Consider the following 19,376-nt stretch of genomic DNA (forward strand, 5'->3'; position numbering starts at 1 on the left):
TTCTTTGATTACTAGTGAAATAAAACTTTTCCATTCTATTGTCTACTTGCATTTCTTCTTTTTCTTAAACTTTGCTTTAAATATTAAAATAAAAAGACAACATTTGTGATATTGTGCTATTACTGTATCTCCTCTAAAGGAAAAAGAAAAACATGATCTTCTCCAAAAACAAATTACTTCCGAAAAGAAAAATAAATTAACTGAATGAGACACCTGGGCCCATCAGACATATTTCCATGATGCTTGTCACCACAGTACACACGGAGTCATGCATTGCTAGTCTTTTTCATTTCAGTACTGCTAACACAGGAGTCCCTACTAGGTTTTATTTTTTTTTTTTACTTTTTATTTCTTTTAATTTTTTTTTTTTTAATTTATTTCTAGGAGAGAGAGAGAGAGAGAGAGAGACAGCGTGAGCAGGGGAGGGTCAGAGAGAGAGGGAATCACAGACTCTGAAACAGGCTCCAGGCTCCGAGCTGGCAGTCAGCACAGAGCCCAACACGGGGCTCGAACCCACGAACTGCGAGATCATGACCTAAGCGAAAGTCGGTTGCTTAACCGACTAAGCCATCCAGGCGCCCCGTCCCTACTAGGTTTTAGACCATGGTATAATGGGCAAGGGATATGAAGAACAAGAGGGGTGATACATCCTAATTAATTAACCTGACGAGTTCTGTAAGGCAGACCCCTCCCCTGATTTTTGGATGACTGTGTCCAACGGTCTGCTGGAGACCTCCACTTGGGACTGCCTATAGTATTTCAAGTCCAGCATGTCCCAAACTGAACCTACCCCTTGCCTCCCTAAAGATTCTCACTGTTGTGTCTTCCTCAGTTAGTAGCACATCAATCTACCCAGAGATTATCAATCTATGACACTTAATTTTCCTTCAATTACCTCTATTTTCTCTAATATTTCCCAATTTAGGCCTTTATCTTAATCATTCAATAAATATTTTTGAGCACCTACTATGTGCCAAATTTTCTCCTAAGCTTGGTGGTGGTGGGGGAGAGCAAGGATGAGAGGAAAAAAGACAAAACCTTGGATTTTTGGGGAAGCACGGAGGAGGTAGGCAGGCAAAACGGACAATAGAAAAGTAAGTAAGAAATCTAAGATGGAGGTGATTGTTTTGAGTACTATTTCAGAATGCCTACGGAGGTAGGCCAGATTTAACACAAGAGCCCCACAGGATTCTTGCAGTAGCAATCCAGAGAGGAGATACAGCCAGGTTAGGAGGCAGAAGACGCAAGGAACAGAAAGGGGGACATGTGGGCTGGTGTCAGGGAGAATCACTGGCAGAGTGAAATGTTTGTAGGCCATATAAGGATGTCTGAATGTTACAATGTTAAACATAATGGGAAACCCTTGGAAATTTTTAAGTAGAGAAAAAACATGCAGTGATTTATGTTTCTCGAAAAGAAAACCAAGGCTGCGATGGGAGACTGGATTGAAGGGAATGAAGGTAGAAGTAGGGAGATCCTGGTGATCTGGACCAGGGTCATGGCAGTGGAGATAAGAGAATTGGATAGATTCAAAGAAGAAGGTAACGCATCCCCTTGCTTCCCACCCCCAACTCTAGAATTCATAGCTGACCTGCCAACTTTCTGCATCTTCTGTATAAAACGCGCTCACAGACACCCAGGACACCCGGGATGCTTGTGGCTAGCTGGTTCCATCTCAGGACATTCCCATGCTCCTGTTTGCTCCTAAGAGAACTGTGTGACTAGACTACCAAGCATCAGTTTGCTTCCAAATCTGTATATAACCGCTGTATTTAAAATTAAGTTTAAATAAGGTTATTCATATTATATGAAACAATGAAATATGAGAACAATGATCATTTCTAGGGAAAACTACATCAAATGATTTGGAAAGACTTGGTAAACGTATAGGCAAGACATTAACACAGGGTTGAAAACAACATGTTAAAAATGTGCTTTCTGTCATAGATTCCTTCATATACATCTCATGCCTTCACTCTACAGAAACCAAAGAGAGGAATCAGAAAACGCATTAGGGGTATGGCCTAGTAAGAGGGAAAACCAGAGCACTCCTTAGTAAAAAGCATACCAAAGGAAGGCTTTGCACCTCTATTTAAACACTGGCAATGAATATATGTGCATTAAGTTAACATAAAATGTTTAAGGTACGTAGTGTGGTTTGTGTGTGCCTTTGCTACCTATCACATCAGGTAAGTGGCTTTGACGATAGAGGTAGAATTAATGTGCTGGATGGGAAAAGAAATTAGGGATAATAATGATTCTTGCCACTTGTGCAGCCTGAAGTGGACTCACTCTTCTGCTTGGCATGTCCTTCTAGTCTACTTTTAAGAAGCATATATACTTCTACGCTGGCCAATATTTGCCCTCCTTTCCAGCCCTCTCATCCCCATAATTCATCACAAACAGTATGACTACCACCACACTCACAATACTGTACAACGTACAGATCAGCCTGCATTAAAAAACTGTATCAGTCTGAACTTCTTGAAGGGATCATGTGCCTCTCAATTTTTACAAACCAGAGATAACACATAGTAGGTGCTCAATGTTTGTTCAATGGACAAATGAAGGAATAGGCTATGTGCTTATCCTTTTGAACTGTGAAATATCTTTGTAAATACAGAATGATGTGACATCTGTCCTCTACTGTTATGGACTGAATGTCTGTGTCCCCCTCAAATTCATATGTTGAAGCTCTAACTCCCTAGTGTGGCTGTATTGGAAATGGGGCCCCTAAGGAAGTGATTAAGGTTAACTGAGATAGGCGTGGGGTCCTGACCAACAGGACTGACATCCTCATGAGATACCGGAGAGTGTCCTCACCAGACACCACCCACTCTGCGGCACCTTGGGGAAAACAAATTCCTGTTTAAGCCATCCAGTCTGCGGTTATTTTGTTCCAGTGGTCTGAGAAGACCACTTCATATGTGTAGAACAAGATTGCTTTCTCTTTCATATTTGGTTTGCCAAAAGGAGCCTCAGAAGTAAGCGATCTTTGGTATGTCTAATAGATGTTTCTCTCCTTTTAGCGTCCAGGAAAAAACTTTTTCTCCTTTTATCTTTTTCTTTACTAACGAAATGTACAATATCATCACAGGAAGAAAAGTCTTTTTTATTTGAAAAGCTTTTTACCCTCTGTGGGCAAACCAACAATCCAAATTTAAAAAATAGGTTTTATCATGGTACAATTTTTAGTGGTTTAGCAAGTGGCTAGGCTGTGATTCCCTTACTCTTCCATCATGCTTGCCACACCGTATTTGCAAGATGGCTTTCCTAGCACCTCCAGACATTACTTGAGATTGAAACAAGAGGAAGGGGGAGAGGCTGTATCAGCAACATGCTTACCTTCTTACAGGAAAAGCAAGAGATTCCCAGAAGCCACCAGGAAAAGCAAGAGATTTCCAGAAGCTGAATGAAGTCAGCTTCTATTCATCTCACTGCCCATCAGGTCACAGGTTCAAATCTAGTAGCAAGGGGAACTGAGAAAACAAGTATTCAGTTTATCTCATTCCTATTTTAAAGGGGGCAAAGAATATTTCAGGTTAGCCAATAAATGGTATTTGCTATACAGGGAACTGGAAGACAGGACTGGCATATGATCTAATTCTAAGCAATTTTCCAGATATAAGCTTAATCACCCCAAGGTATGCTTTTCATTTCACACCTTAGCAAAGCACTTTAGTCAGCATGTAATACCTCTTTGATTACAATTAGCTAGGTTGCAAACATTCCATGCAGGCTAACTCCATACCAGATCTTACCTGTATCTATTACAATAAAATACTACCTTTGGCTCTTGAGTATATATTAGCTGTGTTGACTTTATTATTGTTTTGTGTGGAGCTAATGACACTATTCTAACTTTTCTGTTAATGATAAACAAGAAAGTGGCAAGTGGGGCTTCTAATTTGAGGTTATGGTTAAAACTATAATCTGAGTTTATTAATATCATGCTTTAGCCAAGAACATACCCATAGATTACCACTGGCTAGGTTGTCTAAGTTTGCATTCCATATTTATTGGTCCTACTTAAGGAAATCTTTTTAAGAGAAGAATAATTAAGCTTTAATTACTGCCATCCGTTCTAATTGGAGACCTTAAACAAGGAGGAAAATTGGAGTTGAGAAAGTAAGAAGAAAAATAAAGTCATGCTTACTATACAAAAGCACAACTCCTAAGGTTCTATATGGTAGCTACAGGTGAACTACAATTTGGCTTAAGGCTGTTCCAAAAACAAATAAATAAAGAGAAAGATAGTAACAGAGTCTTGAAGATAAAACAAATCAATTCTTTAAGAAAAGCACAGGTTTTATAGCTACTGAGACCTAAGAGAATTTTCTCCCATGAGTCCTCATAAAGGGTACACTGTACAGTATAGCAGACATCAGTCCTAAAAACACTTGTGTTGAAAATACAAGTCCTAATGATTGTTTTGCTAGTAGAAGCCAATAGCACAGAAGCAAAGTGCAATGCAGTACAGAGAATTCTATTATCTTTTGGAAGAACTAAAATGTGGATCAACTAAGTGGCTCTTTGAAAATCTCCCAGAGGATAAAATTTAGATTCCTCTCTACTAGTTGGGACTAGTAAAGAGACTTTTTTTTACATAATTTTTTACATACAGACTTGTTTTTAACATAATCCCCAACTCCTTTATTGATGTTAAGAAACCCACTTCAAAACTAGATAAATTATTTGCAGACTGAAGGCCATTGCTCCCTTCTAATGTCACAGATGGTTGAAGTAGACTATATATATTATTTATGAGGAACATGATTTTCTAAATAAATGTGCTTTAAATGTTTAATCGCAGAATAGACAAAATGCATTTTAAAATGCTAAGTTTCATGGTTTTACTACTTATACATGAACTTTTTAAAAGCTTAAAAGATTACCCACAAGTGTTTTCTGCTTGAATTACGTTCAATTTTTTTATTAATATTGGTTACATTTGAAATGCACTGCACCTATTCACAAAGACTTAAAATTATCAGTAATATGAAGTATAAACTTAAAAAAAATCATAAACTCATTCCACGTCTCTGGGATGCAGCAGTTAAGTATAATTAAATTTACAATATTTGTAAGGGGTAGAGAGAACATTGAAATTGAAGGGGAAAATAGTATTCAACATCTAAACAACATAGCTACTGCTGTACTGAAAAAATAATTTATTAAATGAATACTGGGAATAAAATGCATCACAAAAGTAAACAAAAGTAAATTCTAAATATAAATAGTGGCTATCAACAAGGGTTTTTCTTTACTCATCCAAACTTTACATACAATGTTCTTAAAGGCCAGATTTTGAAAACGTATGGTTCACTTTAAAACAGACATGTATATAGCACTAAAATGTCTAAAATGCAAAGATCATTTTGTTTTATTAGACTAAAAATATTAATTTAAATGATTGTTCTTTTTAAGCCTTTATAGGCCTAGAATATTTTGAAATGAATAGATAGCTTATTACATTCTTTCTATCTCCCAAGATAGTAAACACATTTCTAATATACCTTGTGGAAAATATTCTGACACAAAACATACCTGTACATTTTGACAAAGGCTTTTTAAAATTTTTGGTACTTTGGTAAGAAGCAGACTCCTTTTTAGATCAAAAGTTGACAATTGCCAATTGATCTCTTAGTCTACTTAAGTAGAATTTTAGACATTTTAGTATGTACATCAAGATACTGATAAACTTTTAGATATTGAGGAAAACAAAATTGGAGATGGTTATTCTTTTTCTCCAGTAAGTTTCTGTCAGCTTTTAGAAAGCACATGCAGTTCAAAAAACCGACTGGAATTTCAGAATGCTCACAGTGCTTATTAACAGCAATATGCAAAGCAGTGGAAATAGAAAATAAATGAGTTAACTTCATCTTATAAAAACAAAACGAGGCACTTTCAACAACTATAAGCAAATCTGAAATGAACACTTTTTCATAAAGCTGACTCACAGACCCTAGCAGACTGGTGTATAAAAGTGAAATAGTGAAGGCACTACATAATTTCTTCCTAACTCTACTTACTAAAGAAATTCACCAATTAAACTTGGCACAAAAGAGTTTAATTATCATAAAGTGCATCACTTGGCTAAATATATTAAAAGGAAAATCAGCTTTAATACATTATATAGCAACATATTCACATATACAGAGATAAAAATGCAATCCCAGGAGTCAACATAGTTAGGAACTTTATAGTATATATGGCTTTTTATTTTGTGTTTCTTTGTAGAACTCCCTATTTGCTTAGAATCAATATTTTCAAAAGAGTATATGTTGATTAGCAAAAAGAGGTAGTATTCTGAAAGAGGCAAACTCACTGATTCTACAGGTAGTGATTTAAGATGATGATTATGTGGAAAATCAGTACAACATATTATAATAAACTAGGACACTTATAATATTCTGATACTGAGTTTTTAAAATCAAGGCTATTTTATCACTTTAGCTATGTTATTATATGTTACTATAGCTCTTTCAAATAGTTTTCCTTTGGTATTAGAAAGTTTTCTTCTTTTTAAATAGCAATAACATTGCAACAGGCAATTTTTATTTACAGATGGTAAATATGTCAACATTTAAAACTTAATTCATCTTTACCACTGATTTAAACCACTAATGAAAATATATCATGTGTCAGAGATACAAAGAAGTATATATCAATCATAGCAACATGCATTAAATGTCCATTTAACTGATATAATTGGCAAGTATAACACACACACACACACACATACACACACACGCACAAGTTTGGAGCAATATATTGGCAAAACGCCAAAATAATTTATGCACATTATTTAAGGATTTAGTTTTGATAACAGAATTCTAACTAGATTTTTTTTAGTCTATTAAATACAAAGGTTGGATAAAAGACAGTTTAAAGCAGCAATGAATACATTTCCTATCCCAATAACTTAAAAAAACTTCTCTTTATGTAAACTTTATACACGTGCAATCTTAGTTTTCTATAAATGCTTCAGTCTTTTTTATTTTTAACTATCATTCGATTCTAAATTTGCTGAAACATATAAATGTAAGTAACTGCTCATTGTGTATCAGTCGTCTTCTGCATTGTATGCCACTTCTGCTACTTCTATGTCTGATACAGAATTTTCAGGTTCACTACAACTTAAGCAGGGCTTATCATCAGCTCTGCAAAAAAAGAGAAACACGTCAACAGAGATTAGATACATGCTGTTTCACTTCATTATTACCTTTAAAACTTTTTTGCTTAATGCAAAGAATATTTAAATATTAATGGAAAATATTTTATGGAAAAGAATATTTAAATATTTGATCAGAAATTTAATATTTTTAAGTTATTGTTACCAGACAACACTTTTGGAGATATATTTTTAAATCTTTCAGCTGTTTCAACTACCACCTATCGATAAAAATCTAGTTTATAGTGACCTTTACTAACATAAAATTTGTTCTCATAATTACAGCTTAATTACTACCACTAAAGTACTAATAATCATTTTGGCTTATAAGTAATAAATATTCTATGTGCTTTTTCTTTTTTTCTTTTTTTTTATTTCTAGGAGAGAGAGAGAGAAAGACAGCATGAGCAGGGGAGGGTCAGAGAGAGAGGGAGTCACAGAATCCGAAACAGGCTCCAGGCTCCGAGCTGGCAGTCAGCACAGAGCCTGACGCGGGGCCTGAACCCACGAAACGCGAGATCATGACCTAAGCGAAAGTCGGACGCTTAATCGACTAAGCCACCCAGGTGCCCCATCTATGTGCTTTCAAATATACTATCTTTTCACCATTTCTGTAGGGAGGCAGGCTGGTTGCTATTACAGTATCCCACTTTTTGAATGGAGAAAGACTGAGAGAGATTAAAGTAATTTGTCAAGCTCTACAAAATTAATAAATTAACTGAGTACTTAATTTAGACATATCTTCAAAGTAAGTAATAACATTTACAGCCTGGATTCCATAGACTCATTTTTAGGCATGGCCTAGAATATCCAGAAGTCTTTCTCTGCTTAGCAGATTTATGATACAATAACATTGAGTTCATAAAAAATACTCCATAGAGTATTAGTGACTATTTCCCTTTAATTATTCAGATGTTTAGGCTATGATAAACCAAATATAATTTACCTAGATTCTTCATGTACAACATCTCTATCAACCTCAAGTGCAGAGGACTCCACCTTTGGGGCATGTCTGCCTTCTGTTCCTGACATGTGCAGAGAATCTTCAGGTTCTAAAGACAATGTTCTAAAAGCAAATTAGAGCAACAAGTTATTTTCTACAAATAATATATGAACTGGTTTGTTTCTGCAAATACATGTAGCTTTAGCAGTCTGCAGTTATTCTTTTTTTTTTTTTTTTAATTTGTTAACATTTATTTTTGAGAGACAGACAGAGCATAAGCAGGAGGGGCAGAGAAAGAGACACAGAATCTGAAGTAGGCTCCAGGCTCTGAGCTGTGAGCACAGAGCCTGACGTGGTGCTTGATCCCATGAACAGTGAGATTATGACCTAAGCTGAAGTCAGATGTTTAACCGACTAAGCCACCCAGGCACCCCAGTCTATTCTTAACCCACTGAGCCAACCCAGGCGCCCCTTCCCCAGTCTATTTTTAAAATGGCTAATAAAGTGCTGACTCTGGGAGTCAACAGAGAAATTAGTACTTATGATTAATGTAAAATGATTTTAACATCAATTCAGTATATGCTGACAGGAATGCAAACCACAACTTTCATATGTGAGAAGTTGGCATAAGTGCCTAGAAACAAAGATGCCATTTAAATAGGTTAAAGTAAATAATGTTTATCTTGTTGAACAACTAGGGAGTTATTTTTCTAATGTTTCCCATCCTTCAAATATTCAGCCTCCTAAATAAGTTATCAAAAGGCAATTTTCCCAAGCTACAAGGAAGTATACCAAGAGTCTAAGACTTTTGAAATCAAAAATTTTCTAAATCATAGTAAAATACAAAGGGCATTTTAGCCCAGAGTATTGACTTGAATCAGTAAGGCAAAAAAATGCAGGTATCACAATATACCTAATTCTGTTCTCTAGAGTATCTATATGAAGTTGCTTCTCACTGAGGAGTTTCTTCAGTGATTCCACTTCTTTTTGTTTTTCAAGTAGTTCTTTTTGAAAACGGTAGTTTGTCTCTTCTAAAGTTTCACAGAAAGCCTTGAAAACAAACAAAAAATCCAGAAAAAATTACTTACGCAGTATCTTCCTCAAGACCATTACTAAAGAGTCAAAGAATATCATCAAAATAGTATGTGTGCAGCGCAAACAATTTGTTCTCTTCCCTCACTTTTTTTGATCTTTGCTATCTTGACACTCAATCCTTATCTACCTCAGGGACTTATAACTACAAGTCCCTTTTCTTGAGAATTGTTAAGTAGTAGGCCACGGTGCCTGAAACGGGTATGTGATACGCCTCTAGTGTATGACTGGGAAAAAATAACCAGGAACCACTGTGAAAGTTTCTATTCTCCTTCATCTAGTTTTGCCTGGTCCTGGATGAATATGTTTTTTTTGAAAAACTGTGGCTATTGATTTGTATTCACTCAGCAGCTATGCTATTATAGCAATCTCCTTGGTAGCACCTAGACAATGTTGTTTCCCCTCCCCCCAACATTGCTACATTGCTTTCCTCTTGATTCTCCTTTTTCTGTATTCATTCAAAACTGACATTCGATCCTTCATACCCAGATGCTAAGCCCTGCTGAAATAAAGATGAACAAAATAAACAAACAAAAATCATACTATCACAAAAAATGATCTCACGAAAAACTGTGGGTCACTTATTTTGATGAGGCTTTCAGTAAAAATGATCAATGCTTCTAATTGTTCCTAGTTTTCTATCATTGCCTGTTTTTTCTGTGACTATTTTTTTATTTATTAAAAAAAATTTTTTTTAATCATTTATTCATTTTGTGAGAGATAGAGTATGAACCGGGTAGGGGCACAGAGAGAGGAAAACACATAATCCGAAGCAGGCTCCATTCTCTGAGCTGTGAGCACAGAGCCTGATGTGGGGCTTGAACTCATAAGATGCAAGATCATGACCTGAGCTGAAGTCAGACACTCAACCGACTGAGCCATCCAGGCGCCCCTCTCTGTGACTATTTTAAGCTTTCACTCCTGCCAAGTCCTCTTACAACATTACTATCACTGATTCCAAACCCAGGAGATGATCCTGATTCCTATACCAGGAAAAAAAAATCAGCGACTCCCAGATTCCCAACGACATTTGCATCCTGTTCTTGTCCTCAAGAACATGTAACTCTTCAAGTTATTTTATCTACCCTACCTCCTCTGGAAGTGTAGTCTATCACATGCTTTCTCTTAAAATTTCAACTTTTCTCCTTCCTCTGGACTCTGAATTTATTTGATAAAACTGACTGAAGTTGATGAAGTAAACCCTAAAAATTTCTGCATATAAAAAAAATTAACTCCACCTCCCACTTGATCATGAGTCTCTCTAGCTACTAACTCAATCTTCCTTTCAAAAGAGAAAAAATTTTCCACAAAAAAAGTATTTATCATCAAATTTAGCCCCCAATTTACTTCTAAAATCACTAAATGAGGAGTCTTGCTCTCTTTTTCTCTACTAACCATGCCCAGGCAAAGGTTAACAATGACCCTTTAACGGTCAAATCCAAAGTATTGTTTTTATTGACTACACTGCATGTCACTCATCACTGACTTAATTTAAAAAATAATTAACGGAATCCTCTTTAACTGGCTACCATAAAACTTCCTGGCTGACTCTTAACTTTCACAGTTACTTCTTAGCTTTCTATTCGTTCTTTCCATGTGGGCATTCATTAAAGTTTTGCCCTTAGTTACATATTCTTTTGCTCTATGTGCCATCCCTAGGCAATTGCACTTACTGTTTAACACTTCGGTTCTCATTTCTACTTTTTAATGTGGTTTGTCATTGTTGTTGTTAATCTCCAGCCCACACCTTGCCTGAGTGTGTGTGTGTAGACATCATTCATATACCTACTCATCCTCTTCAATTAGATGTATCAACGGCAAGTCAAATAGCATTCAAAGGATCTATTCTACCTCCTCATCATCCAAGCCACCAGGCAGGCATCACTCCATTTCCCTATCTACTTGATGACCCAAGGATAATTCAGTTTTTTCCTTCCTCTCATTCCCTACTGCCTCATCAATACCGTTTGTGTTTTTGTCATTTGTTCTCATTTCTTCAGTCTTTAATTATTAACCAAACTACACCACAGGTAAACTAATTGGCTTACCTATGTTCGCTTAGGCAAACTACACCACAGGTAAACTAATTGGCTTACCTATGTTCGCTTAGGCACTCTTCCAATTTAAGCTGGCTTTTTTCTGTTGCTTTAAAAAAATTTTTTAACGTTATTTTTTGAAAGATAGAGACAGAGCGTGAGTGGGGGAGGGGCAGAGAAAGAGGGAGACACAGAATCCGAAGCATCTCCAGGCTCCAAGCTGTCAGCACAGAGCCTGATGTGGGTCTCAAACTCATGAAGTGCGAAATCATGACCTGAGCTGAATGAAGTCTTACACTTAATTGACTGAACCATGCGGGCACCCCTAAGCTGGCTTTCCTAGAAACAGATCTGATCATGCTACCTCTGATTCAGTACTGCCTAAGTAATAAGGTCAAATATCTTAAGTTGGCAAATGAAGTACCTTATGATGTGACATATGCCTTTTACCCCAACTTCATAGCTTTCACTCTCTTTCCCTTTTCGCTCTATTTCCTGTCCTTTGGTCCTCCTCATACCCCATGTTCTACCCAACTGAATTACTTTCAGTTTCTCAAATATTTGTCTTTACATAAATGGGAGTACATAATACATATCATTCTGTGGCTTGCTTGTTCACCTAATGACACAAGATGGACCTTATAAACATTTCTGGATTTAAAACCCTGGGTATATTCACATTATGAAAAAACTCAACAGTTTTCAACTATAATGCAAATAGAACCTAGAAAACAGACAAAAACAAGATAAATGACCATATGTAACTTACATTGATAACAGCATTGGGGTGACTAGACAAACTAAGGCCTCTGAGTATAAAATACCTTGCTAAAAACTCAACTTTTAAAATAGCTATGAGGGCAAGAAACAGGGGTAAGTCTCGGGGAACAAAAATGAAGAGAAATGAAAACAAGTGCCACCAGCACATGTACCGACACTATAGCTTTGGGTAGTGGAGGAGGGGTGAAGAGAGGTTGTTTTTTGGTAATTGTGAACCTTAAACACCAAGATGGGACAAGAGATGAGGAGTCAGGCACATTTTACGGGTTAGTGACAAAAAATGAGACACTCAGGAATAAAACAAGGACTTTATAAAGCTAAGCCATTAATAAAAATACACTAATCAAAATATGACTATATCAAGGAAGACTGTTTGTCTCATCTTGGCCTTTAGGTGGAAGAGCTAAAGTCTCCCTGTAAGAATCTACAACCATGGGCTAATGCCTCACGTGGATTTTGCGTTGAATTTGTAACTATCATCATCAGTCAGAAACAGCCAAGCTTAGAAATCAGCATAAAAATGGTCCAGGATAAACGATACTCAAGGTATCTCAGCAGAAGTGAACAATTTCCATGGAAGAATATACCCTTAACTTTGGCTGTTCAGGTTTTCTGTAGACAAACTTCTAATCAAAGTAAATTTATAATCTAAAATTATAAAACACACAAAACAAAATCATCCAATATAAAAGAAAGCGTGAACAGACCCAAAAAAACAGAAGAATTAGAATTTGATAAACTTCAGACTATACTATTACTAGACTATAAAATATAAACAAGTATAATGACTTGAAAATACATTTTAAAAGCCACTATTAAAAAACATCAGGTATAACGGAGACAAAACAGATGTCATGACATGAGAAATACAGTCAATATTATTAAAATCTTAATGGAAGTTTCAAACAGTAGTATAATCCTGTCTGAAGACAATATAGTAAATTGGGAGGGAGAACTAAGAAAATTGCAGAATTTATAAATTGATGAATAAAGAGAGATGGAGACAGAGAACATGAAGGAAAGGTTAAGACGGATGGAAAAGGAAAAAAAAGAAACTAACACATGTATTTATAAACAGAGTACCTAAAAAAGAGAACAAAGAGAATGAGGAGAAGCAACACTCAGTTGGAAAATAGCAGAAAATTTTCAGAACAGATTAAATAATAGCATTTTCAGATTTGGGAAGAATAATGCATCCCAAGGAAGCCAAAAACAGAAACCACCCACACACAAGATAGTAAAATTGCAAATGCCAAAATCATTTAGATCATTTAGATCTTTAGAGAGGAGCTCTAAAATATCAGGAAAGAAAAACAGTTCACTCTAAAGGGACAACAATGAACCGAGGATAGATGTCTCACAGCAGTGGTCTACAGCAGAGACTGTGGAAAAGACCTGGAAACACTGAGAAAAATGACTATCAAGGTAGAATCCTAGATCCACTTATATCATACTTCAAGAATGAGAGCAAGATTTAAAAAATTTCAGACATTAAATACCTAAACTTCACCAATACACATTTGCTAAAAGAACTATTAAATAACACATTTCAAGGAGCAGTTAACTGAGCCCAGTGGAAAGAGTGAGGTGAAAGAACTTGGAATGGTGAGGAGAGTGTGGCAGGCGTGTAGGTAAATCTTAGGAAGCACTGGCTCGCTCTGGGGGCTTGGAAACAACTTGGTTCTAAGTTATGTGATGAGAACAGCATATGACCATTAAATAAAAGAGAGTGAATACAGAGCTTAGAAGCCAAGAGTAGAGGAAAAAAGGGAAGAAAGAAAACTCATTAAATACATCAAAGGAAGGAAAGAAGAAGCTGGGTAAATAAACACAAAACAAAATGGCTGAAATAAATACAAACATATTGGTAATTACTGGACAACGTTATAATAAATTCATCAGTAAAAAACCAGATTTTTCTGTTTGCATCAAACCCAAAAATCTACCTCTAGATGCTGACAAAAAACACACTTTAAACATATAGAAAAATACTTATAAGGCAAGAGGCAATTTACTCTTTCTTCCCCACAAAAGGTATAGTTCTATGAATATCAGAGCAATGCATTTCAAGTGGAAAACATTAGGCACAAAATCAGTCACTATCTAATAATAAAAGGAATGATTCACTAGGGATATTTCAACTACAGAATTCTAAAGAAAAATTTAACAATAAATCATAATGAGGGAATTAAGTATACTACTTTTGGTAATTAAAGATACGTTAAGAGATTTTAAAAATTATGAGAAAACAGCCTTACATCAGTGTACTTTAAAATCTGTACAAATTGGCAATCTTCTAAAAAATACATCAAACTTGATCCCTAAAGAAACAGCCAAAGGGGCACCTGGGTGGCTCTGTCAGTTAAGCGCCTGACTTCAGCTCAGGTCATGATCTCACGGGTTCGTGGGTTTGAGCCCCGCGTCAGGCTCTGTGCTGACAGCTCAGAGTCTGGAGCCTGCTTTGGATTCTGTGTCTCCCTCTTTCTCTGCCCCTCCCCTGCTCATTCTCGGTCCCTCTATCTCAAAAAATAAATTTAAACAATTATTAAAAAAAAAAAAGAAACAGCCAAATAAACTCTACTCATTAAAGAAACATAATCAGTTGTCGAAAATCTATGCATAAAACTATAGAACAAACTAAAGAAAATTGCAGACTCAGGTTGTTTTACAGGTGAGTTCTAATAAATACTCAGGAACAAACAACACTAATCTTTTTCTTTTTTTCTTTTTAAATGTTTTATTTATTTCTAGGAGACAGAGAGACAGCGTGAGCAGGGGAGGGTCAGAGAGAGAGGGAGTCACAGACTGAAACAGGCTCCAGGCTCTGAGCTGGCAGTCAGCACAGAGCCCGACGCGGGGCTCGAACCCCGAACTGTGAGATCATGACCTGAGCGAAAGTCGGACGCTTAACCAACTAAGCCAACCAGGTGCCCCCAAACAACACTAATCTTATTCAAATAATTTTGGAGAAAAGAAAAAGAGACTATTCCTTAACTTATATAAGCCCTGTATAATCCTGATGTCAGATCCAACAATAACAGGGAGGAAAATTATATTGCAAAAATTCTAAATAAAATCATTACAATCCAAATCCAGCAATTAAAAAATGCTGAATTAATGAGTTAATCCCATAGATGAATAATGTTTTAGCATTTGAGGATCTGATAATGTAATTTACTACACTAACAGATTAAGAAAAGCCATCATCTTGATAAATGTAAGCAAAAGCATTAATAACATACACATATCACAACCTTTCAACAAACTAGGAAAAGAACTTCCTTAGTGTAAAAACAAAGACATAAACAAATACAACCCACAATTACCAACAGCTTGCAGGAAACACCATATCTAATCAGTGGTGAAACATAGAATCATCCTTTAAAGTTAGGAAGAGAGGAATAGGATGCTCACCATAAATGCTACTACTTAACTCCAAAGATCCTAATTAGCACAAAAAATATCAAGTGAAATGAAAGGTATTAAGGATTAAAAAAGAAAAAACAGCTGTTAATACTTCAGGGGATATAATATGTATATAGAAATCTAAAAGGATCTACAAACTTTTAAGAGATTTCACCATAGATGTAACATAGAATATACAGAAAATAATACAACAGTAATAAGTTAGAATATAATAAAATACCAATTATGATAAGAAAATCCATAAAGAATAAATTCTATAGCTTTCCCTAGATGTTTCAGGAAAAAAAAAAATTCACCTTTATTAAAGACTTAAAAAAGACCTATAAAGCAAAAATCTATTGATAGATTCAATTCTGTAATGACTCTGATCTTCAAAATTAACCAGTAAAAGTATTATAATTCCAAACAAAATGCTAGTAGGATCTTTCATGAAACTCACAAGTTGATTCTAAATTTCATATGGGAAAATAAGTCAATTTTGAAGAAGAACAAGGAAGGGAAACCTTGTCTTGCCAGATACAAAGATTATAAAGCCACAGTAATTAACACAGTACAGAATTAATAAAGAAATAGAATAATAATAGTAAAAGCAAATAGAAACTCTGGAGTTGAAAAGCACAATAGGTGAAGTGAAAAATTAGCAAGAGGGGTTCAACAGCAGATTGGAAATGATACAAAAATGAGTCCGTGAACTTGAAGATACACCAATAGAAATCATTTAATCTCAAGAGCTGAGGAAAAATGATTGGGGGAAAACAAACAAAACAAAAACAAACCAGCATTCAGAAACGTGTAGTACAATGTGAGGTATACAAACATATGTGTAATGGGAATCCCAGGAGAAAGACAAAAGAAAAAGACTGAAAAATTATTTGAAGAAAAAAAAATTATTTGAAGAAATAATGGCCAACTATTTAATAAATATTTTTTAATTAATTAATTAATTTTAATGTTTTATTTATTTCTGAGAGAGAGAGACAGCATGAGCAGGGGAGGGTCAGTGAGAATCTGAAACAGGCTCCAGGCTCTGAGCTAGCTGTCAGCACAGAGCCTGACACAGGTCTCTAACCCATGAACCGTGAGATCATGACCTGAGCTGAAGTCGGCCGCTTAACCGACTGAGCCACCCAAGCACCCCAACAATTTCATAAATCTTATGTATTTGGTGTTAATCTGCCAAATCCAAGACGCTAAATAAAGTCAAATTATGATAAACACCTTGATACATCATAATCAAACTGCTCAAAGTCAAAGAAGGGGCACCTGGGTGGCTCAGTCAGTTAAGCATTTGACTCTTGATTTTGGCTCAGGTCATGAACTCATGGTTCATGGGATCAAGCCCTACATTGGGCTCTAAGCTGACAGCATGGAACCCGTTTGAGATTCTCTCTCTTCCTCCCCCTCTCTTTTTGCCCCTCCCCCTCTCACACAAACACAGTCTCTCAACATTAATAAATGTTAATAAAAAAAATCAAAGAAAAAATCTTGAAAGCAGCAAGGGCAGAATAGCTTGTTATGTTCATGGGAACAATGTAATTAAAGGTTGACTTTTTCATCAGAAACAATGGAGGCCAGAAGACAGAGGAATAACACAAAGTACTGAAAGAAAAAACCTGTCAATAGAACTATCCTTCAAAAATGAACATTTCCAGATAAACAAAGACTGAGAATTTGTTGCTATTAGACCTGCCTTACAAATAAAGGAAGACCCCGAAGCTGAAAGAATGTGATACCAGGTTGATAACATCAATCCACAGGAAGGAATGAAGAGGGCTGGAAATAGTAAATAAGTGAATAAATGTAAGAGTTTATAACATATATTTTTCTCATATCTTAATTTCTTTGTAAGAGAAAAGACTGTATAAAGAAATAATTATTACACTGTATTACTGGGGTTATAACATAGATTTAAAATATGTAGTAATAAGGAGTGTCTGGCTGGCTCATGGTCAAGAGTTTGAGTTCCAAATTGGGCCTAGAGTCTACCTTAAAAATATGTAATCATAGCAATACCAAGGAGGGGGGAAAGATATATGGAAGCCGAGTTTATAATTTACTGGAATTAAGTATTACTCTGAAGTAGACTGTGTTAAGGTGCATACTGTAATGCATAGTACAGAAATCACTAAAAAATAAAAAGAAAGGAGAAAGAGGACCAAAACAGATGAGACAGACAGAATATAAATTGTAAAATGGCAGATGCTATATACAAGAGAGAGAACCGTAGGTTGAAAGACACAAATTGAAAGCAAAAAGATGGAAAAACATATACTATGCAAACAGTAGCCACGGTTGTAATAAACAAGACTGTGAGGTACTGGCATATGGATAGGTAACTAGACCAATGGAAGAGAATTAAGATCCCAGAAACAAACCCATTCTTTTATGTTTACTTGACTTCTGATAAATGTGCCAACTCAATAAAGGTACAAATACAATTAAATATCTATAGGAAATTAAGACCCTTACCTCATACCTTAAAAAAAGTGTATCAGTTCAAGATGGATTACAGGCCTAAATGTAAGAACTAAAACTATAAAACTCTTAGAAAAAAAGGAGAAAACCTTTGTGACCCTGTATAAGGTACAGAATTTTTTATTTTGTTTTGTTTTTTAAGTAGGCTCCACACCCAACGAAAGGCTTGAACCACAACCCTGACATCAAGAGTCAGATGCTCTACTGACTGAGCCAGCCAGGTATTGCTGGGTAAAGAGTTCTTAATGACACAACACTAAAATCATAAGACATTTTTCAAAAGTGATAAAACGGAGGCGCCAGGGTGTTCAGTCAGTTGAGCGTCTGACTTCAGCTCAGGTCATGATCTCGTGGTTTGGAGTTCAAGCCCCATGTCAGACTCTGTGCTGACAGCTCAGAGCCTGGAGCCTGCTTCGGATTCTGTCTCCCTCTCTCTTTGCCCCTCCCCTGTTTATGCTCTGCTTATCTCTCTTCTCTCTCAAAACTAAATAAGCATTAAAAAATTTTAAAAAATTAAAAAATACAAATAAAGTGATAAACTTCATTAAAATGGAAAACATTAGTACTTTAAAAGGCAGTATTAAAATGATGAAAAGACACATACAGATCAGGAGAAAATATATGTAAATCAGATATCTGATAAAGGACTTATGTCCAAAATAAAGAACACTTATAACTCAATAAGACAAACAGCCAAACTTAAAAAAAATGAGGAAAAAGACTTGAATAGACAATTTATCAAAGAAAACGTATGAATGGCTAAAAAACACATGAAGAAGTGATCAATATATTTAAAAAAGTGACCAACATAAAAAGTCATTATGGAAGTGTGAATTAAAACTATAGTGAAATACCACACTCCATACCCATAAGAATGGCTACATTCCAAAAGACAGATAAACCAAATGTTATGAGGACATGGATAAACTGGAATTCTCATAGACTAGTGGTATATGTATATTCTCATATACAGCTACTTTAGAAAACAGATTGTGAGTTTCTTTAAAAAGTTAAACATAATTTGCCATATAAGCAAACCTTTCACCTCTAGGGATCAACCCAAGAGAAATGGAAACAAATGTCCACACAAAGCCTCTATGATATCGTTCACAGAAGCATTATCAAAATAGTACAAAACTGGAAACTATTCAAATGGTGACTGGATAAACAAATGTGGTATGTGCATACAATGGAAAACCGTTCAGCAATAAATTATAATGAAATATTCATAGAGGCTACATCACAGTTGACCCTCAAAAACATGATGCTAAGTGAAAGAAAATAGATATAAGGATTCTAGTATATGTTATGCATACTCTATTTGTCTCTCTCTCTCTCTCTCTCTCTCTCTCACACACACACACACACACACACACACACTATGACTCTATTTAATTAAAATATCCAGAACAGGTAAATTTGTAGAAACTGAAAGCAGGTCGATAGTTGT

At 35.6% G+C, this 19,376-nt stretch overlaps 1 protein-coding gene across 1 annotated transcript in view; it reads right to left on the minus strand.

Annotated features, from left to right (window-relative positions):
* Positions 1–6,972: 6,972 nt before the first annotated feature.
* SNX16 (sorting nexin 16) overlaps positions 6,973–19,376 on the minus strand; it is a 42,110-nt gene continuing 29,706 nt past the window's right edge. Inside the window, exons 6-8 of the mRNA XM_077774512.1 lie at positions 9,031–9,167; positions 8,121–8,240; positions 6,973–7,163 (exon numbers count right to left, since the gene is read on the minus strand). Coding sequence (XP_077630638.1) covers positions 7,067–7,163; positions 8,121–8,240; positions 9,031–9,167 — 354 coding nt within the window. The 3' untranslated portion in view covers positions 6,973–7,066. The remainder of the gene's footprint in view (positions 7,164–8,120; positions 8,241–9,030; positions 9,168–19,376) is intronic.

Source organism: Crocuta crocuta, unplaced genomic scaffold (genome assembly GCF_008692635.1).
Source record: "Crocuta crocuta isolate KB4526 unplaced genomic scaffold, BGI_CrCroc_1.0 scaffold81, whole genome shotgun sequence".
NCBI classification, from domain to species: Eukaryota; Metazoa; Chordata; class Mammalia; order Carnivora; family Hyaenidae; genus Crocuta; species Crocuta crocuta.